The sequence below is a fragment of the Petaurus breviceps genome, unplaced genomic scaffold (assembly GCF_028583685.1).
Source record: "Petaurus breviceps papuanus isolate PSGF00001 unplaced genomic scaffold, PetGlider_PUasm1.0 164, whole genome shotgun sequence".
Classification (NCBI taxonomy): Eukaryota; Metazoa; Chordata; class Mammalia; order Diprotodontia; family Petauridae; genus Petaurus; species Petaurus breviceps.
The window spans coordinates 4,250,600-4,277,523 of record NW_027185735.1 but is presented as its reverse complement, the minus strand read 5'-3'; the positions used below and the strand labels follow the sequence as shown (position 1 = coordinate 4,277,523).

General features: G+C 36.5%; 1 protein-coding gene and 1 pseudogene across 3 annotated transcripts in view; one reads left to right on the top strand and one right to left on the bottom strand.

The window, feature by feature from the left end:
- PSMC6 (proteasome 26S subunit, ATPase 6) overlaps positions 1-25,912 on the top strand; it is a 30,811-nt gene extending 4,899 nt beyond the window's left edge. Inside the window, exons 5-14 of one of the 3 annotated variants that reach the window (XM_069082223.1) lie at positions 10,638-10,705; positions 11,058-11,172; positions 12,931-13,018; positions 13,628-13,689; positions 13,776-13,899; positions 14,152-14,213; positions 16,005-16,125; positions 16,229-16,309; positions 20,276-20,347; positions 25,426-25,912. In XM_069082223.1, the coding sequence (XP_068938324.1) occupies positions 10,638-10,705; positions 11,058-11,172; positions 12,931-13,018; positions 13,628-13,689; positions 13,776-13,899; positions 14,152-14,213; positions 16,005-16,125; positions 16,229-16,309; positions 20,276-20,347; positions 25,426-25,544 (912 nt within the window). In that variant the 3' untranslated portion in view covers positions 25,545-25,912. The remainder of the gene's footprint in view (positions 1-10,637; positions 10,706-11,057; positions 11,173-12,930; positions 13,019-13,627; positions 13,690-13,775; positions 13,900-14,151; positions 14,214-16,004; positions 16,126-16,228; positions 16,310-20,275; positions 20,348-25,425) is intronic. The other 2 variants (XM_069082225.1, XM_069082224.1) reach the window with 2 other exon arrangements.
- Positions 5,150-7,507, bottom strand: LOC138156907 (kinesin-like protein KIF18B; annotated as a pseudogene).
- Positions 25,913-26,924: the final 1,012 nt, after the last annotated feature.

Sequence of the window (26,924 nt, the reverse complement as noted above, 5' to 3'; positions counted from 1 at the left end):
CTCCTCTTTCCTGGGAGCCCCATGGTAAGGAGAGTATAATACAGACTCTTTGTATCATTTGAGTTCAGTAAGGAACTTACCATTTTCTGTGGGAGATGGGAAGACACTTTTACCTTCCCGTTGTTGCCAAAAAGTAACTAAAGAATGTCATCCATCACTTGATCCTCTCCAAGCCCTTGCTGAGAGGAGGAGTTGTAAATGATCAGTGGATGTTGTAGTCAGCAATTGGAAGACTCAGCTATAAATTGCAGTAAGTAGTGGACTACAGGGCTTTTACCTTTTACTACTGCACACCAGTGCCTATTCTAGTAGACTAGTAGACACTTGCTTGCCCATTGCTGTTGGAGCCTCTGTCTGCGCACTGCTTGTGTACTGCTGCTGGAGCGTACATCTTCATCTACTGTCCTCTCTGTCAGGGTCAGCTGCTACCCCCCATGCTGGGGCAGGACAGCTGTCTCTAGTAGAGCCTTGGCTTTTCTCTCCTTGGTTGGAATAGGTGTTGCCATAGGTCTGAGTGCTGTTGGGATGTTAGCACTTTAGCCTCACTGCCGCTCTGGTAGGTCTGGCTCCGTTTCCCTAGGAAGAGGTTTGCTGCAGGCCAGTGCTGCCACTACCCTCAGTTCGATGTGCATAGGTGCATCTGCTTCTGGAGCCTGACTCTGTTCTCCAATGCTGGGCTCTGGTACATCAGCTCAGCCCTTTGCTGATCCACCACAGTTGATGAAATTAGGCATTGCAAAACCACATGGCTCAGGAATTTCTAAATGATTCTGGCCAGTCATGTCAGGACCTGGATTTTCCTTCCAGTTAGTGGTCATACTCTCCAATGCAGAGATTACTTCTACCACCAGTCAGCCTCCATTGAAATACACAAGAGCCCCTGACATCTTAAATTCAAAAGGTTACCACCAAAATTAGGCATGACCAATTCAATTTCACCTATATAAAATCACCTATATATAGGGTAGGGGAGAGCATCTGCAGCCTAAAATCTGCAGGGACTCCTCACTGGAATATCTACAAAGGGAATTGTAGTCCATAGTTGGAAGTGAAAGTGGAATCCTTTTAAACCAATGCATCTCCCTTTACCTGTTCTGAACAAATCAACAGGGGGTGCAGTTTGCACATTTGTCTATAACCCCAATTCCCAGATCTCTGGGCTCCTAGAGAGCTTTGAACATTGTCCTTTCCCCCAGTGGTTTACACCAAAGAATCAAAACAAAGGCTATATGGTAGAATTCCCTTTGGTTTCCTAAGTACCAAAATAGAGAGGAGGAAAACTGAACACTTAGAATTTCTTCAGCATAGTTAACGGTTAGACAATCTTAAAATTCCAGAAATTTGCCTTAGTTTGTATTCACTATTGAGGTCCATCTTGCCACCGTCAACTGCTTGGCTATATTCTTCTACTGTCATAGGACAAAACTACTTGCTTGCTTAGCTGCTTTGTAATTTTTTCTTTTTTAAAGAAAATTCAAAATCCAACAGTTCTGACCTCTTTCACACAAAATATGCTTCCTCAGAGGCAATTGAGTGATGACCATTAACAATATAGTTTGAGAAAACAAAGCAAATCTAATTCTTAGATATTTGGTTTTTGTTTGGGGAAGTGGGTTTCAGTGAAGGGGAAAATCATTGCTTTCAATCCCCTCAAATTCAGTTGCTCCTGGCTACTTTGAAGGGAAATTGAGTCTGGGAAATTTTGAAGGATAAGTAAGTTTACAGCTAGTAGGTCTCGGGACAAAACAGCCTAAAAGACAGTTTACCAAAATTAACTTTAAGAATGTAATTTTAGGGGTGGCTAGGTGGTGCAGTTAATAGAGCATCGGCCCTGAAATCAGGAGGTCCTGAGTTCAAATCCAACCTCAGACACTTGACACACTAGCCGTGTGACTTTGGGCAAGTCACTTAACCCCAACTCCCCTCTAAAAGGCAAAAAAAAACCCAACGTAATTTTAAAAGACACAACATCCTCACTTTGTGCTGCATGCCAACAGACAGTTTACTCTGTAATCTCCCAATAGGGGAGTAAGCTTCTTTCCTTTCTTCCCCTCCCCTCCCCCATCCTTCACAAGGTTATTTTAGTCAGGCCCATGCCCTGGTAGGTCAGGTTTGATATTAGAATAAAATGAGACAATCATAGGTCATTCAACAGTTAGCAAAAAGATTTACTCTGCCACAGCAGGAGGATATGGAATAAGTATAGGCATTGAGGATACTATAAGTTTGATTCAGCTGAGTGAAGCTTCCTTCCTTTAGTTACCCATTATAATCTACTAGCCAAACATCAGAGGGAAGGCCACTGGAACTCCTTGTGTTTGTTTTGCATTCAGGCAACCAGCAAGTGTTGTCAACAGCCTGAACCTTTAGTCCCTTTAACCAACCAAGTCTCAAGGACAAATTGCATACCAAAGAAAAACAAGTTTAACTTGTATGGAAGCAGGAGTTAGGATACTGCTTATTACCATAAGAGGCAAGTAAAATATAAGAAGACTTTGAAGGTAGAAAGGAGCCATGTGGGAAAGAGCCTTAAATAACACACAGAGGAGTATACATTTGATCTTAGAAATAATAGGAAGCCACTGCAGTTTTTATAGGGGAGTAACATTGTCAGGCCCAAGCTTTTGGGAAAAGTTTGTAGAATGTTTTGGAGCTCAGTGAAGCTTGAGGTAGAGAGACTAGTTAGGAGGCTTTTACTTCCTGCAAGAGGTGATTCCTAGGCTCACCGCATTCTTGACCTAAGTGCTAGACCACAAATGAACTAGTTTTTAGCCTTCTAGGACTGTCACTTTGTAACCACTGTACACACTGATTTTTTTTTATTAAATTCCTGAAATTACAAGCCATAATGAAACCACAGTGCTATCAGACAAATGAAAGAACATTGTCCAGTTGGAATAGGACTTCGTAGTATTTTAAGATTGTAAGTTCATGAATTTATTCATGATCCAAATTTTTCCTGTATGATATATTTAATATTAAGTCATAATGCTATATTTCATAACAAAGACATCTTAAAAGGGTGTTACTTTATTTGAAAGTCATTTGAAAGCAATAGTAAAAGTATAACTTACTTTTGAGATTCTGTAATTGAGTTAAGTTCTTGAAAGGACTTCAGAAGCCATCTGGTTAAGCCACCATCTGAACCAATAATCCCTTCTACAACATTCCCAACAAAGAGTTAACCTAGTTTTCAACTGATGATCACTAGTGAAAGGGTCTCTCTCAAAGGTATAATTTACATTGGTCAGAAGTTTTTCCTGACATTGAAGCAAAATCTACCTTTTCACAACTAACAGTGGTTGATCCTGTGGGACCAAGCAGGAAAGTACAAACTTGATTTCATGTCCTTAAAAATAAAAGTCATGAATCCCCAATAACATAGGCACCGAGGAATAGTAGCTAGAGAACTGGTTATTTGGCCCTGGGCAAGTCACGTCACTTCTCAGTGCTCTAGGCAACGCTTTAAGATGAGAGAAAATTGCAGAGAAACATGCTGGCCTGCATGGATAGAGGGAGTTTATTTATACTAGAGTTCCCTATATCAGTGAAATCATGGGTCCAGTCCTTATTACTAAATATCTGCAGTTCCTTCAACTGACCGTTATGGCATCTTGAATCCCTTTATTGTCCTTCTTGCCTACTTGTTTATTCTCCAGTTTTTTAAACCTGCAATGTGTGAAAGAAAAAGTAATCCCATTTTATTTTTTATATTGAAATAAATGTTGCACAAACATGCTTTTAATAATAAATCTGTCCCTCCAGAATATACTAATTGTGTGGCACTCCCTACCCATTTCTCCCCCCCCCCCCCGCCCCCCAATTTGTGCAAGTTTTTTAAAAAAAAATAAGGCCCTTAGTACACGACTGTATTGTCTGGGAAAATAAATTCCTGCATTGACCATGTCTGAATCTGTATATCTCTTTCTGTGAGTGGCTTGTGTCATCTTAATTCTTTTGTATTTGTAGTTTATCATTGTGTTGTACAGAGTTCTAAAGACTTTTAAGGTTATATTTCTCTGTAATTTTGTTATTTTATATAAAAATTGTTCTCCTAGTTCTGCTCACTTTGGTCTGTATAAGTTCCTGAAAGTGTTCCTAGTTTCCTCTGAAGTCATCAATTTCATCATTTTTGTGGCGTAATATTCTAGTACATTGATATACCACGATTAATTTAGCCATTCCTCAAAAGGAGGGCATCCCCTCATTTTCCAATTCTTTGCCACTACAAAAAAGAGCTACTATTTTTTTTAATGGGGGGAGGAGGAAGAATAGGCCAAGTAATGTTATAGTCAGGTGAAAAGGTGTGCACAGTTTTGACTTGGGCATGGTACCAAATTGCTTTCCAGTATGCCTGTCTTTCCATCATCTCTCCAACATTTATCACTTTACTTTTGTCACCTTTGTCAGGCTAATGGATTTGTGTGAGGTGGAACCCTAAGGTTATTTAATTTGCATTTTTCTAATTATTAGTAATTTAGAACATTTTTTCATATGGTTGTTGATAGATCGGCTATTTTTCTTTTGAAAACTACCTGTTTGTAATCTTTGACTATCTATTAGGAAGTGGTTTTTGACCATTCTTCTTTTGGGGAATAGCTCTTATTCTTACAGATGTGAATTAATTATTTTATATCTTGGATATGAAACCTTTATCAGAAAATCTTAATACAAAAATATTTTTCCAGTTACATGTTTCCCTTCTCATTTTAACTGAATTAGATTTGTTTGTACAAAATCTTTCCAGTTTTATGATGGACCATTTTATCTTCTGGGTTCCTCTCTGTCCTTTGTTTGGTTCCTGTTAAGAGATTTGAAAAGTAATTTATTCTTTGCTCTTCTGATTAGTTTATTATGTTGTCTCCTCCCCCCCTTAGATTAAGTTGTCTAAGTCAATTTGTGTATCAGGTATATTGATTGGTATATGGTTTGTCTATACCTGATTTCTTTCCAGTTTTCCCAACAGTTTTTGTCAAATTGTGAATCTTTACCTAGTAACTAGGCAACTAGATGGCATAGTGGATAGAGCACTGGACCTGGAGTCAGGAAGACTCCTCTTCCTGAGTTTAGATCTGGCCTCAGACACTTAAACTAGTTTTGTCATCCTGGGCCTCTGTTTCCTCATCTGTAAAATGATCTGGAGAAGGAAATGGCAAACCCTTCTAGTATCTTTGCCAAGAAAACCCCAGATGGAGTCATGAAGAGTCAGACATGACTGAAAAATGACTGAACAACCACCTAGTAACTGAGCTCTTTGAATTTGTCAAACACTGCACTGTTGTATTCATTGGCTCTTTTCTGTGTAAGGGATCCTTTTAGCAGTCTGGTGAAACCCATGGACCCCTTCTTAGAATGTTTTTAAATGCATGAAATAAAGATGATCTCTACAACTACTTTAAAAAATTTTTTTAAAGAATACTTTAATACATGTCTGTGAGTATAAGTACAAAGTAAGAGCATGGGAGAAGAAGAGAAAGCATCTTTAAGGAGTCAGGTGGAGTTGGGAAGGGGTGCTGGATGAGGAGTTGAGTTGTTAGTTGATCTGTCGTTGATAAAGACAAGCATGGGACAGAAGGAGCCGGGTAAGAAGCCCAGGAAACATCTCATTCTCAGTGCCCTTTGATGATGGATTTGCCCCTGCTGGGCTGGATACCAGTCTGTGGGGCTTCCCTAAACTCCAGTGCTGTATCCTTCTTGTTCCTCTGTCTGCCTATCCATTGGGGACTGAAGGAGGGCTCTGGGATGGCAAGGGGACCTCCTGACTTTTCCCATACTGCTTTTGTGGAGTCTGGCAATTTGACTCCATCTTTGTGGGGAAACCAATGAACAGGAGGCTGAGGACCTCAAAGGGTGTCTCATGTGGGCTGTGCCCCCATGAAGGGAAAATGCTGACTTGGTTCATGGTGAATAGTGGCATGGGCCCCCTGGGGATGAAGATATCTATCTTATTCAAGGCAGCAAGGACATTCAGCTGAAGAATTCAGAGGCAGTGAGCTGAAAATCCCTTCAAATAGGTCAGAGATGGCATTGAAGTCTCAGGTGAGTAGACTGAGAAGAGTAGAGCAGTTCTGTATAGAGGATGGGCCTGGGGCACCTTGCTTTTGACAGTGATCTGAGCAAAGGTGAGGAAAGAGACTAGTGTATGCACCTTCCACCTTAGGGCTGCTGAGTCCTGGGGAAGGTCCTGCTTAGGGAAGAGAACCACTCATGTGTGGGGCAAGGACTTCCTTTGCTATTTGGCCCCCAATTTAGAAGAGTGGCTCTTCAGCTCAGATGGGCTTGACTCCTCTGATCACCTCCTCTTCTTCCTTGGTGCCTGAGAGCATTGTGGTGAAAGAGTTGAAAAAGTAGGAGCCTCAGGATAGGCAAAAGCCCACTCAGGCATCTTGCTGTCGTTCCTATTTTGGGGCCAGAATATGTTGGATATGTTTACTCTCGGAACAGAGGTACCCCTCTGGCTGAGCTGGGAATATTAGCTACCTCCCTCTATGGCACTGTCTTCTCATCCTGAACCAGTTGTTGCACTGCCTCAGACTTCCAGTGTTGTGTCTGGTGTCAGAAGTTTGACTTCTTTGAGAAGAGAATATTGCCTCTGGGTCAGGTGCAGCACCATCAGGACTAGCCTCTTGGCCTTGTCTCTGTCCCCCTCTCGTGGTGTGAGGATGCCTAATCTTTGCTCTAGGGCCAGGACAGGAGGCTGCGGCACCTCTTTTATGGTTCTCCTTCGTTGGTTCCTGGCCTTGAACACTGAGAAGAGACTTCGTTACCTTTTTTGTCCTGTACTTGCAAGATAAAATAAGGAAATGTTAGATTTTCTCTCATATATCTGAAATTGGGGGGGCTTGGGAGGGGAAGGGAATATAATCAGTTGTTTTCCAGAATCTCCGTTTTTCTTCCAAGGCCCTTTACTTCAGCTAGCAGCTATAAATGAAAGTACCACCTCTATCCACCAAGATCTTCTTTGTATTGCCCAATTCTTCATGATCTTTAGCAGTGCTTTTAGAGTTCTTTTGGATGTATCATTTGTTCTTATGTTTCTAACATAGTGGATAGTGCTAATCAAGTTTGACAGGTGTAGGGAGGTTGTCAAATCCTAAATACATGAACCAGGAAGAAAGTAGAAGGCTTTTCTTTTCTTAGGTCAATAAATAGCTGCCTTAAGTACCTTTCAGTGAGGGTCACTCAACATCATTACTCATAGGTTTTCATCTTCATAGGGGTCATAGAGTTAATTCTGGTCCTTACTGGATGGTTCTCTCATAGGAGTATTAGAATGATAGAACTAGAGTTGGAAGTGATCTGATAAACCATCTAGTCTGACCCCCTCGTTTTACAGGTGGGGAAACTAAGGCTCAGGGAATGTAAAAGATTTGTCCGATGTGTCAGAGGTAGGATTTGAACCCTGGTCCTTTAACTCAAGCAGCTTCATACTTTTCTGAAGTTTTGCCCCTTCCTCTTTGGGAAGAGTCTAATATTATTTAACTTAAATGGCAGGTACTTCTTCCATTTCTCGCTTTATGTCTCATTTGTCCTCCCTCCATCCTCTGGACAGAGGTCAGATTTTGCCTTTGCTTTTTTAGATTTTTTTTTCTACTGTTATGTTAAAGTCTTTTGCTTTCTTTCTGTATGGTCTCAGGTATTCTCTTTTTAGGAGGGAGAACAATCTGTACTTTGACTATAGATAACACTTACTTGGCTATTGCAGAAATAGAAACATCCCAGTTTCTTTTAAGATCACTTACAAGATCTTCCTGACTTCATGTTGCCTGCTTTCTCTGTTCTCCTGGTGTAAACTTCTTGGGGGAATTTTTGGATGGGAGTTTTCATTGTTTCCTCTTGAGTGATTCCTTACTTTATTAACATCTTGATGACCGTACCCCAATTTAGGATCACATATTAAGAACTGAAAGGGACCTTAGATAAGGTAATTGAGACAAGAAAGGCAAAATGACTTGCTGAAGTTCATGTAAGTAATAAAGTCTTACATAACCTCTTATTCTGTCTTATCGACTTCATTTTTTTCTCAAGTTCTAATCTTTCAGTTTCCTTCTTTTTCTTTCTTTCTCTTCTTCATTTTCTTTCTCTTTAGGCCTTTCTCAAATTTTCTCTCTTCTTTATCTCTTTTCAGTATATTTTCTGACATATAAAGAACTATGCTAGAGAAATTCTAGAAAGCTTCAATTATTTTGACTATCTTTTCTCTCTCTCTCTGTCTCTCTCTCTCTTTCTGTCTCTCTCTGTCTGTCTGTCTCTTAACTATCCCAGTAGAGAAAATATAAAAAGAATCAGTTTACCAGTTTCAGTTTCATAGTACAGTAGTATTGTAATGTAGTACTTCAATGATACTATAACATAGATAATCCAAAATGATTTTGTTTTTAGGCTTTGAAATGGAATTACAGAAGCAAACATATTTGCATGCAGTCATTTCATTTCCATTTTTTTTCTCCCATTAGCCAGTTGGATAGGAGAGACTGTCTAAATTGAATAAAAAAGATTTTATTGATTGGTAATCGTTATCAGTAGGAAGAAGGAAAATTAAAAAGTTCACATGAATCTTAGCTGGTAACAGTTTTGGTTTTTTCTTGGATATTAGGCTGAGGAAATAGGGGAAAACTACAGATATTTTTTTAAATTGTAAATATTTTGGATTTTTATGTCTAAATTGTATCACAGCGAATAAAAGCTAATAGTTTCATAGGAATTTCACCACTTGTTTTGCTATAACTATTATGTGGCCCCTACTGTGTTGTTGCTTTTTTTTTTGCCCGTGGAAAAATAATCTGCGCTTAGGCTTTGGCATGTGGGAGGCAAGGAGGTGAGGTAAAGGATCTCCAATCTTCTTCTTTGCAACAGTCTTATACTATTTTGCTTTCATATTTAAAGGATGCAAGATTTTGAAAAATTAAATTTAAGAGAAAAATTATTATGTAGGAAGGCAGGAAAAATATTACTTTAGAGGAAAAATGTCCTTTGGGAAGTAGTTCCGATTTTTTTCTAATTCATAAACTAAAATACTGTAGTAATCATTAAGTGGCAGCATGCTTCAAAGGAAAGAATATTAGATTTTGTCAGTTCTGTTTCCATTAAAAGTATTTCATGGCAAGCTTTGTGTGATAGAAAGGGTTCAATATTTTATAGGAATCGGAGAAATAATACTTTTCTCCAGACCCATAATTACACATTGAGAACTCTTATTGAGGTAACTCATTCTACCACTTGAGATTTGAGGCAATGTGTAATAGTTTCCTTATCTGTAAAATGAAGGTAATAACACCTACATCATTACTTTACTATTTCATATGACCACATAGGATCAAATGAGATAATATGTGTAAAGTTTGCAATCCTTAAGTACTTTATACATGTTAGCTATTATTACTATCAGCAACCATTTGTAAATTTAGTCTTAGAGAATTTCTAGAGCCACTGAGTAGTCAAATGACTTTACCCAAGGTCAGATATCCAGTATATGTTAGAGGCAAGGCTTGGACTCAAATCCTTCTGAATCTGACACTGGCTTTCTAGTCATTATTTCAGTCTCTCACTTAGAATGAGATATTGCAATGCCATGCATGAGCAGCTTTCCAGAAGAATGCTACTGTGAACAGCTTTTAAGGTTCTGATTACATAGTTTAGTGAACACAGTTTACTCAATGACAAGTCAGAGCAAAACATTCACAGAGAATCAAGGTACAGTATTCACAATATTACAACTTATCACAGAAAATCAAAATACAGCATTCACAATGACTTATTACTAAAATGGCCACATAGTTTTCACCAAAATGGTCACAGTAGTTTTCAGCAAAGTACAGTCATTTAGTAACTCAATCATTCATCCTTAAGAAGGCTCGTCCTTAAGGGTCACAAAATACAATAGTCAAAGTTCTCCACTCATGGGGCACACTAAGTTAAAAATCAGTCACTATTCAGTCATCAGTCACTACTCAGTAACCTCTTAAGGCGTAGTGGAAAATACACAGGTCATCCACCCCTAGATCATAGTAAATCATAATATTCTCAGTCAGTACACAATATCTAAGTAAAGTCTTCTTTCAGCTTGACTCAAGCCTGGCTCTCAGTCTCCATGGTCCCAGATCCAACTGTCACCTGGATTCAAAGGCAGGCAGCTTCTAGTTCCTGTTCCATATTGAAGTTCATAGTGTTCAGTCCCCCTCAAGTCCCTCACAGTTCCTGTTTCTTAGAAGATAAAGCCCAACAGAGCCACAATAATATTCATGCACATTGCCGGCACCATCCTCAATTCACTATCTGACCCACCAACAAGGTCTGAGAACTCAACACAAATTATCAACACAGACAGAGCAGACAAACAGAGTGCTGGGATACCACAAGTTTTCTCCTTGACTCTGCTGCCACAAGAGTCTTCTTTTCAGTTCCTGTATCCTCTAGCCCTGCAGCTCTTCTTATATAGTCATTAGCTCCTCCCCAGGAGTTTGCAAGTTCTAGGGTTCACAAGTTGTGGAGTTTACATGTTCTGTTTCTTAACAGACTAAAACAAGGTGTTTGTTTACACATTTTGTTTCTAAAATTCAGGATTTTACTGCCCACATAGGTTTATTTATTTATGCCTCATTTAATGTTTTTATCATACTTTTACTTTACAAAATTAGCTCGACAAGAGTAAGCTGAAGCCAGGGACAAGAGTTGCTCTGGATATGACTACACTAACTATCATGAGGTAGGTTTCAAAATTCATTTTGTTATGGTTTTTCCTTTTATTTTCATGAAGGTAAAATTTTATCTAAAATAATTTATGACTTGATCACATAAGAAAAAGAAACTTGATCTCTTTCATTTTTACTAATTTGTATTATTAGTATTAAAACTGACCTATGGATGGATCTATAAAATCCCAGCTCATTAAAAGAGGATGTAATAGTTAAATAACTCTTTATTTGTACATTTTAAAACATTTTCCCTTGAATGATTTCTTCATAAGTCTTCCTCCCTCTTTAATTTTTTTGCCATTTCTGTAGGGTGAAAGAAAATAATGCCTTTTAAAATAAATATACCTATTTTTAACATTATAGATACTTACCAAGAGAAGTTGATCCACTGGTTTACAACATGTCTCATGAAGACCCTGGGAATGTTTCTTATTCTGAAATTGGAGGGCTCTCTGAACAAATCAGAGAATTAAGAGAGGTATAGTTTTGTTTTTCCTAAAGTTAACATTAAATAGTGTGGTTTTAGGATGCCTGAAGGAAGTAATAGTGTGACAGTACTGTTAATAAATGGTGGTCACTTACAATGAGCCAGTTAATATCTATAGCTGTGAGAAAAGAAAACTAACTCTGAAAAATATTAGTGTTGGAGTGGCTAGGTGGTGCAGTGAATAGAGCACCGGCCCTGGAGTCAGGAGAACCTGAGTTCAAATGTGGCCTCGGACACTTAACACTTTACTAGCCGTGTGACCTTGGGCAAGCCACTTAACCCCAATTGCCCTGCCTTCCCCCCTCCAAAAAGCAAAATATATATATATATACATATTAGCGTTGTTAGGTAATTTGGAGACAGATGGGTAGCAGAAAAAGTCTCTTCTTTGGCTTTGATAGGAAAGGGAAAAAAATCCAGAGTGTTAACTAATCATTAAAGAAGCAGCAGTATGATATAGTAAAGGAGTAGAGAACTGTCCTTGGAGTCAGGAAAACCTGAATTCAAACCTGACTTCTGATACATACTGGCTTTGTGATCCTGGACAAGTCACCTCATATTTTAGAGCCTCAGACAACTTTGTGAAACAATAAGTTGCAGACAAGTGACTGGCTTACGTAGGCAGGTGCTCCCCACCTGAAATCATAGGTCATGTCCAATAGGAAAAAGTCTTGTTCGACTACATGGTTATTTTATATGATAATTGCATCTTGTTAAAGTAATTTAATCTTGGCATTAATCCTATATCATTTTCTCTACCAACTTTTGAACAATAATAATAAGGTATCTCTACTTCAAAATATATTATTAATTTCCTGCTGTTTCATAAAATACTTTAGGAGTGGCTTTTCTTTTAGCCTCTTAAGGATGAAGTCAGTTATAGATTTATATCTTGATTTATAGAATAGATAGTCCCTGAAAAATTGTAAAGTGACTTACATTTTCCTGTTGATTTCATTATAATTTGATACCTATTCCCACATTTACTAATCTGTATCCCTGTAATCTGTTAAGAGTTCAAAGCCTATTCCACTCATTAGTTTACCATCTTGAAATACTGTGATAGTATTATAAAATTGAATTTAATGCCAATGTAACAGAAGGAGAGCAGGAACTCCTAGAGCAGTGTTTCTCAGAGGGTTGCCCAAAGCACACTAGTGTGTCCTGAGTTTTGCTAGTTATGTGGCAAATTATATGGAATTGACAGCTACAGACTCATGCTCATTTATGAGTCTTATGGCTTTCCTACACTGTACATGCTCTCAGCACTTAGACTGTTAGATTCCCAGTGTTTTCATAATCTCTTCATATTTTGGACAACTGACAGCATGAGAATGTAGATCACAGGTGAATCCTATATTTTTTAGCTTGCTCCTTTCTTGTGGTTTCTGTTGGCTAAATATAAATGTCAGTTGATGTAGAAAATGAATTTTTAGTACCAACTTTGAGGAGCTCAGTTAATAGTGGTCTTTTGTAACAATATATTCAATTAGCTCCCTATTTTTCTAATTTTTTTTTATGATGGTCTCAAAATAGTTAATGCAATATGCCCGTCTTTATGTTTGTTTCTAAAGATAAATTTTGATTTTTAAAGTAGTCAATTATGTTTAATAGAAACACTAATACAATAACATTCAGCAATAGCTATGCATAATAATATCTGTATGAAAAAGCTATTTAATAAAACATAACATTTCTGCAATTTTACTAACACTCTCCCTCCCCTGTACCTTTTTACTCTTTTCTTAGGTAATAGAATTACCCCTTACAAACCCTGAGTTATTCCAGCGTGTAGGAATAATACCTCCAAAAGGTTGTTTGCTTTATGGACCACCAGGTCAGTATATACTTTGAGTGTTTATTATATATACTATAATTTTTGTGGTCTACTTAACTGTTTCTTTAAGCTTTTAAGGAAACCCTCAAATTAGTGAAGTCCAGTAGAACTCTGTTCCCTGTTATACTCCCATTTCATTTAAGCTAGACTCCCTTTGTCTTCTCATAAAGCCTACCGTGTATTTGAAGGGAGTAGTAGAGTATTTTCAGAAGCTTTCATTTCTTGCTCTGGAGTCATACAAAGAACAGACACACAAACAAATGAAGGGAAATGGAGAAGCTCTTGTGGGTTATTGCAACAATGTCCCTCCCCCAGAAATAGTGTATTGTCTCCTTGTGTTTACTTTCCCTCTTTGCCAGGATAATGGGGAGGTAGTAGCTTTCTGGAGTCTTCATGACCATGTATTGGACCCTTTGTAGATGACTTATGGAAGAAAGCATGAATGTGTTACATTTACATTGTTGTACTTATACATCTATTTAGGTGTAATCCTGGAAGTACTATTATGTTTGGGGCTTTCACTGGGGCCTGTTTGCAAGAAAATGATAAATGGGGAACATTTATCAGAATTTAGTCACAGTTAACAGGCATTCTAAATGTCGTTCCTAGGAACAGGAAAAACCCTCTTGGCAAGAGCTGTTGCTAGCCAGCTGGACTGCAATTTTTTAAAGGTAAAGTAAATTTTTCATAACCTGTATGGTTTTTGCAATGAAAATTTTTTTTTGCACTTTTTATCTCATTTTTCTGCTTTCATCAGGTTGTATCCAGTTCTATTGTAGACAAGTACATTGGTGAAAGTGCTCGTTTGATCAGAGAAATGTTCAATTATGCCAGGGATCACCAACCATGCATCATTTTCATGGATGAAATAGATGCTATTGGTAAGATGAATTTTGGGCTTAGCTTAGAAGTATTTGATTGAAATTCTGAAGAAATTTGATTTTTTTTTTCCTCCCCTATTTTTTAACAGTATTTTCTGTAGAATGGGGGTATTAAATATTCACCTTCTTTGGTTGATATAATAAACTTGTATTTAAGGAACATTGACAAAATGTAAAATTAAAGATCATATATTCTAACTTTGACATCATAACTTAAAAAAAATTATTTTCTAAATTTTATATTCACTTTAGGTGGCCGTCGTTTTTCTGAGGGTACTTCAGCTGATAGAGAAATTCAGAGAACTCTTATGGAGGTAAAATTTTGTAAAGGGGACTTATAGGGAATTCTCTTTACATTTGTTATTAAAGTAAGCACCATTAAAATTTCCTAAAATTCCGCATTCAGAAGTTGACAACACATTGAAAATTTCTAAATAGAGATTTAAATTTGAAACTGATTTTTTTAAACAAAAAAAAGTTTTTATTTTCCAGTGTCTGGTTCTATTTTGATAATTTTGTATGGTTAAACATTTAATCTTAGGATTGCAAATCAGTGTTAGAATATTGGTGGCAAAGAATAAGCTATATATTTTTTTCCCTTCTGCTTCATTATTAGAAGTAAGTGTCAGTGTACCAAAAATGCTGATTATAATAATGGAGACATATTAAAGGGGAAACACCTGAAGATTTTTTGAGCAGAGAAATAATATGACCAAACATTTGCATGAGGAGCTGTTTGTAAGATGGATATGGTGGTAAATGGAAGGTCTGAGAGAAAGGTGCTATTGCAGTCCTGACAGCTTATGAGGACCTGGATTAGGGTAGTGCCAGTAGGACTAGAGAAGAGGGGACAGATGTAAGAGATGTTGTGGATGTAGAATATACCAATGTGGTAACTATAAATAAGAGTTAAATATCCCAAGATTTCAAACATTTGAGACTAATGAATGGTGACACTGACAAAAATAGTGAAATAAAGAGGAGGAATAGAGAAAAGATAAAGGGTAATAAGTTTTGACTGTGAATTTGAGGTATTAGTAGGACAACCAAGATTTCTTGTAGGTATTTATAGATGTCTTTTTGAAACTCAGAAGAGAGATAATTAGTGAATCAAGAGATATCATCTTCATTAAAATGGTAGTTGAAGTCATAGGAGTAAATGAGATTGCCAGAGAGAGGGAATGAAAAAAAAAAAGAGGACCAAGGGTCAGCCCCCTAAAGGATGGTAGAGAGACAGAAGGAACAATTCAAGAATTAGGAGGAGAAGCTAAAGGGTACAATGTCTTTCAAGCCAACTTCTTTGGCTTTTCTACCCTTCTCTTTTTTTTGTAGGAAGAGGAGGTAGTCAGAAGTATCATGCTACAGAAAAGTTGAGTATAAGGACTGAAAGGGGCCCTTGGATTTGGCAGGTTTTAATATCAGCATGGCAGATTTCTTACTGTATGGCTACAGAGGATGCTGCCTTATAAGAATGGTATGAAATTTAAAAATAAATTGACCCTATTCAGAAGAAAGTGTATATTTACAAATTGTCTCTTAATAATTTGAGGTTTAAAACAACCCAGATTTTTCATTTATTTTTATGTGGTTAGCATCCAATCAATTAATATGCAAATTGGGAAAATGCATATTTGTTATGATACTTGTATTTTAAAGTGTAATTTTCTTCCTGTGAAATTTATTCAACAAAGCCTTGTAGAAATACTTAACTTCTAAATACTTGATTCCTTTCAATTATGTAAATATTTTATTTCTTTCAGTTATAGATTATATAACTGTTGCCTTTGGAAAGGAAATAGTGTCTTTATACATTCATTATCATATAAATGTGTACTTCTAATTTTATAATTCTTGAGCCTATAATATAGGTGTTTGAATATATGAAGGCTGACTGTGATACAGAAATTTTCATAATAGCATTCTATTGCTTTCTTGACACTTTAAGAAAAGAAAGTCTCTTTCTATGCAAAATGTAAAAGAAGGTGAAATAGTGAAATAGCCATTTAGGCCTTATGTCATTTTACATCTTTAATGCTTAGAGGGAGACATTTCAAGGTACCAGGTAAGTAAAGTATTAAAATGTTTGGTTTTCATTTTGTTCTTAGTTACTGAATCAGATGGATGGATTTGATACTTTGCACAGAGTAAAAATGATCATGGCTACAAACAGACCAGACACATTGGATCCTGCTTTGTTGCGTCCAGGGAGATTAGATAGAAAAATTCGTAAGTTAACTTCAGTTGTTAGCTTTTTCCTTTTTTTTTCTTTCACAGCCCTTTTTTTTTTTTAAGATTTAAAATCAACTAAACAAATATTTATTAATTTCAGATATTGATTTACCAAATGAACAAGCAAGATTAGATATATTGAAGATTCATGCAGGTCCTATCACAAAACATGGTGAAATAGGTATGAAAATAACCCAAAATCTGATTTTTTGTGTTTTACAAATTAAAGTATTTTTCTTTTAGGGTAGGCCTAAGGCAGACCAGTCCCCTGGTAAATTAGATTTGATATGGGAATAAAATGAGGGATTTGTAAGTAATTCAGTAGTTATCAAAAGGAAAGAAGAATAGAAAGAAAATGAACATTTATATTTTATTATCTTATTTGAGTAGGTTCTATTATTATCTATTATCTCATATGAGTTGGTGCTATTATTATCCCCATTTTACAGTTGAGGAAACAGAGGAGGTTGTGTCTTGACAAGGGTCACACAGCTAGTATGTGTCTGAGATTAGATATGTTTAGGTCTTCTTGACTCTAAGCCCAGTGTTCTGTCCACTGCACCACCTAGGACATTTACCTAGTCAAACCAGGGAGAGTGATAGACAATGAGAATATCATGGCTTTTTTTTTTTAATTAAGCAATTGGGGTTAAGTAACTTGCTCAAGGTTACACAGCCAGTTATTTCTGGGCTAAGTATCTGAGCCCAGATTCGATCCCCAGGTCATCCTGACAATGGGGCCGGTGCTTTTACTCACTGTGCTACCTGGCTGCCCCGAACATCATGGCTTTTAACTCAGCTGAGTGAAGTGGTTTCCCAGCTAAGCTTTAGAAAGAGGCTGGAGCTTCTTGTGGTGGTTTTGTCAAGCAAGAAATATGTCAGTAGCCATAGCTCTTAATCCTCTGAGCCAATCACATTTTAAGTATCCTTTCACTATATTTTTAAGGAAAAACTACTATAACTTTCATGGGAGGGAAGAGGGGAAGGTGCATTAAGATATTTTTCCTACCACAGTAAAAGAAAATGTTAGCTGAGACTGATGTCTGAGTAGTGATATGTATATAGCCCCAAAAAAGCTTCTTACCTCAGTTTAGTTATGATTATTACAAATAAGTTTCATAATTTTTCTTCTCCCTTAGTTGTCAGATTGTTTAAATATCTTAATAGATTCTTGCTTGTTATTCTTTGCCTGTATTTTGTTGTTGTTTATAAGATTTGTCTAAAATACATGTATTGTATAATAGAGAAATTATGTTTCCAAAGTTTTGGAATGCTTTGATCTACACTTTTAAAAAATTAAATTTTTTACTTTTAAAAAATAACTTTTGTACATAAATACAGCCAATAAAACTTGCTTGGTAGCTTTCATTTAAATAATTAAACTTTACACATAACTTTGTTATGTAACCTCAAATGGGCCCTCACTGCAACAAGGTCAAAGTCATAGTAAACATTTATTAAGTGCCTACTATCACCTGGCACTGTGCTCAGTGTTGGGGATACAAATACAAAAAAGAAAGTCACTACCTCTAAGAAACTTAACTGGGAAAGACAAAAGAAAGCTGAAAAGGGATGAAGATACAGAGGGGAAGGGAAAGTACCTAACTTGGGGCCATGGTGAAGTAGCTAAAGAAATCCTAAATGAGTGCAAGCCTGTTGAGAAAGGAGATGTCTGAGCTAATTCTCTATCCTTCCATAATTGATTCCCTATCTCACTCCCTGCTGAGATTGTTCAAGAACTCTTCTTCAAGGACTCCTCAGTGCACCCTTTAAACTCATACTTTACCTGATATATGCCATTTTCCAGGAGCTCTCCTTTTTTTTCTTCCAGTATCTGATAATGAGATAGTTCTGCTCCCATCTTCTCCAATAGATTACTCTGTCAATCTCCTCCACCCCCAACCATAGGAAACCCTACCTGTTTATTCCTTCATGCTACCTACAAGCTCTTCCATCTTTAAAAAATGTTCACCAGACCTTACCATCCCCTCAAGCTATCATCCTATGTCTTGCCTTCTTTTCTTAACCAAATTCCTAGAGAATAAATTGTCTATACTCAATGTTTCCTCTTTCTCTCACTCTGTTTTGAACTTTTTGCAACCTGTCTTCTGATTTACAACTATTTTTCCATTTGTCTGACAACTCAGTCTCCTTTACTGGCTCATTATCCGTATCATGCACAATGACTCTTAGGGGCATTTGTTTCTTTTTCTTTATATACGAATATATATATAATAAAGATATTTTATAAAGAAATATATATATTTCTTTATATATATCTTTATATATGATATCCTAGTGATATCATCTCTTGAATTTAATTATCATCTCTATGCAGATGACTCCTAGATCTATATATCCAACCTTAATGGCTTCACTTCCAGTCCCACATCACTAACTACCTGTTGGAGATTTTAAATTAAATGTCCATAAACATCTCAAATTTATGTCCAAAATACAACTTACTATATTTTCCCCAGACTTACCCTTCTGGTGACTTTTTCCATTTCTGTCAGTGACACTATCATTCTTTCGATCTAAGTTTGTAACCTCAACTCTTTACTCTTCCTCCCACCACATATTCACTTAGTTTCCAAATCTTGACCTTTTTACCTCTATAGCATTTTTTGCATTCAACTCTTCTGTGTCACCCATGCAATCATTAGCTTAGTTCATGGCCTCATCACCCCCACATTATTGCAGTGCTCTACTAATTGAGCTCCTTGCCTTGTCTTTCCCCATGCCAGTCCATCCTCCTCACAGCTGCCAAAATGATTCTCCTCAAGTGTAGGTTTGATCCTGTCACATTCCCTTTGAAGTCCCCTTCCCCAGTTAAGACCTCAGGGATTAGATCAAAGTACCAAAACTATTTAACCATTCCCATATATTGGACATTTAGACCATTAACAGTTTTTGCATTTACAGTCAGTTCTGCTATAATTTGACATATGCATTCCCAAAAAAGCACCCTGCTCAGCAAAACTGTTTAATAAAAACCATAATGCTTATGTGAAAAATAAGACCTAGGGGAACAGTGCTCAAAAACTTCATCAATGACGTGAAAGAAAAGATAGAAATCTAATAACAGTACCATAAATTTATGCATATTAAATGATTAAAAATCTGTTAATGTTACAATAAACTACTACAATAGCCAGTGACCACATCTCTAGCCTTATGATGTTGCCTGCATCTCAAGACTAGGAGTAGAACTGCAAGTCCAGAGCCACTGGAAATGGGAATGGTGTAGAGCAGCCCTTCTGTGTTCACAGGGCTTACTACAGCAGAAGATATACAGTAAATATAGTAATTTATCTTGAAAAAGATTTACATTGTAGAAGTAGGTGTCTCAGGAGGAGTTTAGCTTTTGAGTTGCTATGAATTGGTAAAGTTTTCTTGAGGAAGAAATCTCAGGGAAACAGACTCAAAATTTGAGTTATGCTCAGAATGTTCCCTAATATATCAGTGGTGTTGGAACAAATTCTGATTTTCAAAACAACATGTGTTTGAAATAATGAAGAACTTTTTTTGTTTTGAAACAATAACTGAACTGACTGTACTGTTATGAAAATCTTTGAACAGAGAGCTCTTGATCTTGGGATAAATTTTATCCTAATTAAGGGTTATAGTTAATAATGGTTTTTACTTTCATGATATTAAATCAAATAGGAATTACCAGTCTTCAAATGTGCCAAAAATAATACATCATTGCCAGTGGGCATAGCACATCCCTGAATTGTTACTAGGCAGCTATTAACCTATACATCTATCCTTCATCCCTGTCCATTTTTGTTTTTCATTGGTGTACCCAAGTCCCTCAATTGTTGTACTAACAAATCTCTTTTACTTTTACCTCTCAAGTAGCTAGGGACACTTAGAAACAATATAAATCACTACATTTAAACAAGTTGTGGTTCTGGAAGTTATTTTGTTTTCTGATTTAAAACCTCAATTATTGCTGATTTGTACTTATAAAAAGTATAATCCAGGATAATAAATTTGGTGATTTTTAGTATTCTTACGGCATGTTAATAAAAATGACAAACTTCCCCTATTAATTTCAAAGGAGGAAATTCAGTCTAACTTTTCAGTATTGGAATGAGGTTGAATATAATCTCAGTTAATTTCCAGTATTCTTTATGACTAGATTATGAAGCAATTGTGAAGCTTTCAGATGGCTTCAATGGAGCAGATCTGAGAAATGTTTGCACTGAAGCAGGTAAGGGATTTTTTAAAATTGCATCATTTTCTGTTTCTGTAATTTGATAAAAGTATGAATTCTTACAATTTATGATACTAGAGGGGGCAGGGCATTGGGTTAGAAAATGATGAACGTAAAAATTTCTATAAATACTGGTTATCTATATCCTGGTTTTAGTTCTAGTATTGACTTTGTGATCCTCATTTTCAGTCTACGTGGCATTTTTGTGCCACCAGTGTCTGTTATTTTTTAAATAGTAATTATTTCATGAGATCTTTAAGAAAATATGATACCAGGGGCGGCCAGGTGGCTCAGCGAGTAAGAGTACCGGCTCCAGTGTTGGGACAACCTGGAGATCGAATCCTGGGCTCGGACACTCAGCACCACACCCAGAAATAACTGGCCGTGTAACCTTGAGCAAGTTACTTAACCCTGATTGCTTAAAAAAAAAAAATATGATACTTTTGAGATTTCTTTTAAGTTGAGTTGTGTTCAAAGCTAAATAAATTGCCAGGGGTTGAGTAGTTGAGTGAAAGGTAAATAAAGTTAGCAGGTATGAGTAGCAGTGGGTAGTTTGAGAAGGTGGCAAGCAAGTGAAAGGTTTCTTTTAAGGATAAGATAAAGCTGAGGATGTCAATAAGCAGCTAGGAAAAAAAAATGAAAAATAATGGGAAGATGGTTGCATGGTAGAACCTAGAGGAGCACAAATCCCTAAAAATGCATCTAAAAGAGAGCAGTGATGCAGAAAACCAAAAAGAAAGAAACTGCTATAAACTCCTCCATCTAATCTAGCTAGGACTGTACAAAAAGACTGGCCCAATCCTGCAAAAACCCAAAGGTAAACCCATAAGAAAAGAGTAAGCACAGCATGTCTAACTAGAGACTTAGAGAAAAATGATTTTGCCACAAGGACTAGAAGAAATGAAACAAGAGATAGAAAGATCTGGCAGCCACCATTATATTGAATAGGGAAGTTTGGAATATGTTACTGCAGAAACAAAAGATAGAGGCTTAGAACCAAGAATAACTTACCCAGAAAAAGTAAGGAAAATTTTATAGGGAAATAAGACCTTTACTTAGAGTCTTTCCAGTCATTCCTGATGAAAAGGCCAGACCTGAGTAGAAATTTTGAAATAAAGGAACCAAGAGAAATACACAAAGGTAAGCAATACATTGATCAATTGAAAGGAACTATATCATAATTTTTTACATTCTAATAGGGGAAAAAGAAACAAATCTCTTCTCAGAATTATGTCTTCAAGGGTCAGAAAGTTAAATAACATAGTAGGACTGGAGGTGCTTTTGTTCTGTTTTGATGGCCTTAGGAGAAACAAATTTGAAGGATAGGGGATTGTATTGGAAAGGAAAAGGAGGAACAAGGGGAGGGAATTCACAATTTCACATGTGATAAAAGAATATGCAAACTAGGAAGAAGGGGTTGGAAATTTCTCCTTTTCTAGGTTGTACCGTGCAGCTGCCTTCCAATTATTGTTCATGGGCCTTCCAATAAATGTCACTTTTATCTGGATAGGACAAAAAAGTTGCGTGATCCTGCAACACACATACGTGAGAGTGGGAACAAACATACTGTGAAGTTTGATTTAAAAATAAACTCACCAGGAGTGACAAACAAAGTGGAGACAGGGAGAAGAAGAAAGGAAGGTGATCCAGTGGATAAGAGCACTGAACCTAAAGTTAGGAATACTTGAGTTGAAATCCATTCTCAGACACTGGTTTTATGACCATGGGCATGTAATTAACTTTTGTCTGCTACCTCTTTCTGCTTCAATTTACTCTTCTATAAAGTGGGGATAATAATAGCACCTACCACTGGGGGTTCTTGTGAGGATCAAATGAAATTAACATTTGTAAAGTGCTTTCCAAACCTTAAAGTGCTTTAAAAATGTTATTGTGATGGTGATGATGATGATGATGGGCAGGATCAGTAATGGAGTGGCATAACAAACTCCATTGTTAAAGGGTTGTTCAAAAAGAAAGTAAGAACCTGCTATAAGTTGGAAGTGAGGAAAGGGTAAAAGGGGCAACTAAGGTGAAAGTGATTGCTTTGATTACAGATTACTAGTGTTATGCATGTTTTACCACCTTTTTCTTTGTAAAGGAGGGATTCAGGTTAGGAGAGAGAGTATAGGATATCATAGAGGGAAATACACAATTAACAGTAATAGCTACGAACATGAATGGGTGACTATACACCTAAGATGGAAGGAGACAGAATGGATTAGAAAGCAGGATCCAATAATACATACAAGAAACACTTTCAGCCCTGAAAACAAAGGACCAAAGAGTCACAGAGGTCATGCAACCACTGTTAACTCTAAAAAAAACCAGAGAGCTCACACAGGTTATCAAAACCACAATTAACTAACAATAACATAAAACCAAAGAGATAACAGTGGTTGTAAGCAAAAGGCCTTTTTTATTCCATTGGAGTAGGGAAACTAGGCACATGTGACAGGGCCTCCTCTAGTAGGAAACCCGCTGTAGTATGGGCAAATGTCAATGCCTATACTAATGGCTAATTAGTGGGCTGTAGCCCTGACAGTGGAGGGGTAACAGCAGCAATGAAACAAGTTTGATTCGTAGTAGGACTTCATGACCAAAATATGGGTGCTATAGGTACTTTTTCTGAATTCAGAGACCACTTGGTACTGATGTGTAACAATTCTGGGATTATGCTATGTCTGAGATCATCCAGAGTGTGAGCCACAAAGGATTATTGTTATGCCAAGCCGAAGACAACAGCTTGCTTGCTGGGCCCTACCTCTGGAAAACTGGGTGTCTCCTAAAAGTAAAAAGAGAAAGGAGTGGTCTTCATATGGGGATCCTGACAAAACAAAGGAGCATACAGGAGTGGAACAAAGATGAATATAAAATTTCAACCGAATTTAAAATGGAGGGGAAGAGGGAAGGTAGCATTACAAGGCACCTAACCTCTCTGATCTTCAGTTTCCTCTACTGTAAAATGAGGGAGTTGGAGGAGATGACCTCTAATACACCTGCGTTAGCTTTATTTCTGTGACTTGTGATCATACAGCTATTAAGTGTTAGATCTAGGATTGAACCCAGTTCTTCTGACTATAAGCCTAACACTTTTTTTCATTGTACTATTTGTAGGGTTAATTTCATTTAGTTGCTCAGCTCTAGTTCTCCACCAGATTTTGCTTATCATAAACATACATGCACAAGTAGGAAACATTGTATTGTCTTCTTATGGAGAAGACTTAAAGAAGGGAGGGGGAAGCATTGTTTTTATCATGGTGGTTGAAAGTAAAAACTATACAGATAACAAGATGTACTATTTAGAATCTGAGATTGATTAAAATGCGGCATTGTTAATTTAATGAGCCTTAAGCCTATGAACACTAACAAATTATAAGCAAAATACTTGTTTTTGACATGAAAATACTTGTGTTTAAATTATGATAATTCATGGTAAATGAAATATTAAGTAAATCATCTAATATTTTTAGCTTCTTTACTCTAATTAATTTTAACAGGAGTGTTAACAAAAAGAATTGATTGGTTTGATTTTTACCTTGTAAAGTTTTAGATAATCAGTTAAATTGTCTATAGGAAGTCAGCTACAGGAAGAAGCAATGAAGAAACTAGACAGTTTTTGGGGGGGACTAATTAGTCCCAAAATAATGCCAAAGCCTTTAGGAGTAGGAAAAAATTACTTTTAATAAAAAGAAATAAAAGGGATGTTGGAAATGAAGTAAGCACTCTTAACCTGTAAATAAATTCAAGCTGTAGTCAGCAGCTGGAGCAGTAAAATATTTATCTTAGTAAGTTAATCTTTGTTTAATGGTGTATTACTCCTAGTTCTTTCACTACACAGGTGTATAACCTTAATTTGGCAAGTCATCATAGTTAGCCTGCCTATTGGTAATCCATTTGATCATTTGAGCTTTCATAGGGAAAAACTCAAATATTTTTTGGCATGTACTAGATTCTGTAAAAATGTTGGCACTACATTTCCCAGTTGCCAGATGGTAAAAAGATATGACCTGGGAATTTTCAAAGGAAAAAATTCAAAAACTACATGAAAAAAAAGTGTTCTAAGTCATTAATAATTAGAGAAATACAGGTGGCTAGGTGGCACAGTGAATAGAGCACCGGCCCTGGATTCAGGAGGACCTGAGTTCAAATCCTGCCTCAGACACTTAACACAAATACTAGCCATGTGACCTTGTGCAAGTCACTTAACTCCAATTGCCCTCCAAAAAAGCAAAATAAAAAATAGAGAAATACAAACTAAAACAACTCTGAGGTTCTACATCAAACCTTCAGATTGGAAAAATTTACAAAAAAAGGAAAATGACAAATGCTGCAAGGGCTGCAGAAAAACAAATACATTTATATACTGTTGATTGAGTTGTGAATTGATCCAGCCATTCTGGAAAACAGTCTGGAGCTATAGCACAAAAATTGCGCATATTCATTGACCCAGTTATGCCGCTATTAAATCTATACCCTAAAGAGAACAAAGGAGGAAAAGGACCCATGTGTACAAAAATATTTGTAGTATTTCCTTTTGTAGTGGCAAAGAATTGGAAATTTAGGGGGTACCTGTCAATTGAGAAGTGGCCGAACAAATTACAGTATATGAATGGGACAGAATTCATCGTGCTGAAAGAAATTATAAAGAGGGGATGGGAAACTTGGGAAGACTTATATGAACTGATGGAGAATAATTTATACAGTAACAACAGTATTATAAAGACAACTTTGAAAGATTTAGGAATGCCTGTCAACACAGTTACTAACCATGATTCCAGGGGATTCATGATGAAATGTGGTACCCACTTTTTGAGAGAGAGTTGATGAACAGATTGAGACATTTTTTTTGGTCATGATCTATGTGGCAATTTGTTTCACTTGATATTTAAAAGAAGAGTTTGGGGGGTTTTTCCCCTTTTTCAGTGGAAGGGGAAAGGGAGAAAAGATAGAATTTCCTTGATTGGAAAAAATATTTCATTTTTAAAAATGTTGGCACTTTATGACAAAAAGTAAATGTGAAAAAATGAAATAACTTAATAGCTGAATTGTTAATTATGTTACTTTATTCTTCGCAGGTATGTTTGCAATTCGTGCTGATCATGATTTTGTAGTACAGGAAGATTTCATGAAAGCAGTCAGAAAAGTGGCCGATTCTAAGAAGTTGGAATCTAAACTAGACTATAAACCTGTCTAAATTATACTTCTTAAAATACATTAGCATAATATAAAAATAAAGTTGAGGAAAATAATGTATGTATTGGATATGATCTCATTGAAAGCATATTACATATAAAGTAATAATTCATTAATTGTGTGTACAATAGTGGCACAAAAGACTATACATTCGTCAATGTTGCATTTATTGCAGCAAATTAAATGAGATGAGTTGGATAAGGATTTTTGAAATAGTTTCTTTCTGGGCAATTTGTAAAATATTGAAATGACTTGAGATACCAATTTTAAAAGAGCATTTCTTAAATGACATTTTATATTATTTTACTTGTTTTCTTCATCCCAAAGAGTTGAATAAAATTTGTTTGATTCAGTCCTCTTAACATAGTAGCCTTGGCTAAGAGTACATTTGTCATGGTTTTTTGGGATCTTTGGTAAGTTTTATATATGACAGCCCAAATCAGTGTCTCTTGAATTTGAGGGATTTAAAAGTTGGTTTTAAATCAAAACCTACTGTTAGTAATCATGGATTCTCATTTACATTATAATGCATTACTGTGCCTCTCAAACCAACTTGTCTGTATAGTATATCCTTCCATGAAAAAAAATTTTTTTTAAACAAACCTGGCCTGAATTGGGGGCAAGAGGGAATCTCCTTGCCCCTTTCCCCCATCAAGAGTGAAAGTGTTGGGGGGGGAGGGGTTAGTAGTTATTAGACTATGGAAAAATTTAGTACTTTGTACCTAAAAGGTAATACAGCCTGCTAAATGAGCACACCTTGATATGTTTAGGGAGTATTCCTAACAGTTGACCCCAAAAGACTTTCTTTGTGCATGGATCTTTCTCATGGTAAGATAACAAAGGCTACAAGGAAATATGATACTTGGTACTAATTGAAAATGCTGAGGCTGAAAAAGAAAAACTATAATTTTAGTTTGTTAATTAGTTGAACATCATTTGTTCAAAACTGCAGTTTTACTAAAACTAAATCAACCTTCAAACATTTGCTGAGTATTGTGTCACTTAAAAAAAAACCCTCCATTTTGGACTACATGACTTCTAAGATCTCTTCTAGCTCTTAATCTATGATCCTATGGTCACGTCTTCCTGATACAAAGAGTGGTAGAAAGGGGAGTGCGTGGAAAATACACTGGGACTGCTTACAGTGCAAGCTACTTAATAGTATTTAACAGATACATTTTGTAAAGCAAGTAGTTTGTATTCCCAATACTGTGTAATTCATTTAATTGAAATGGATATTTTTGTTAGGAGCAATATCTTTAAGGCCCTACCCCTCTAAAGGCTAGATTTTTCCTTAAAAAGGTACTGAGACCTTAATTCCTTGTGTCATAAGTACAAAAACTGGGGCAGCAATAGTCACCTGGCTTCACCTGGCTTCTTT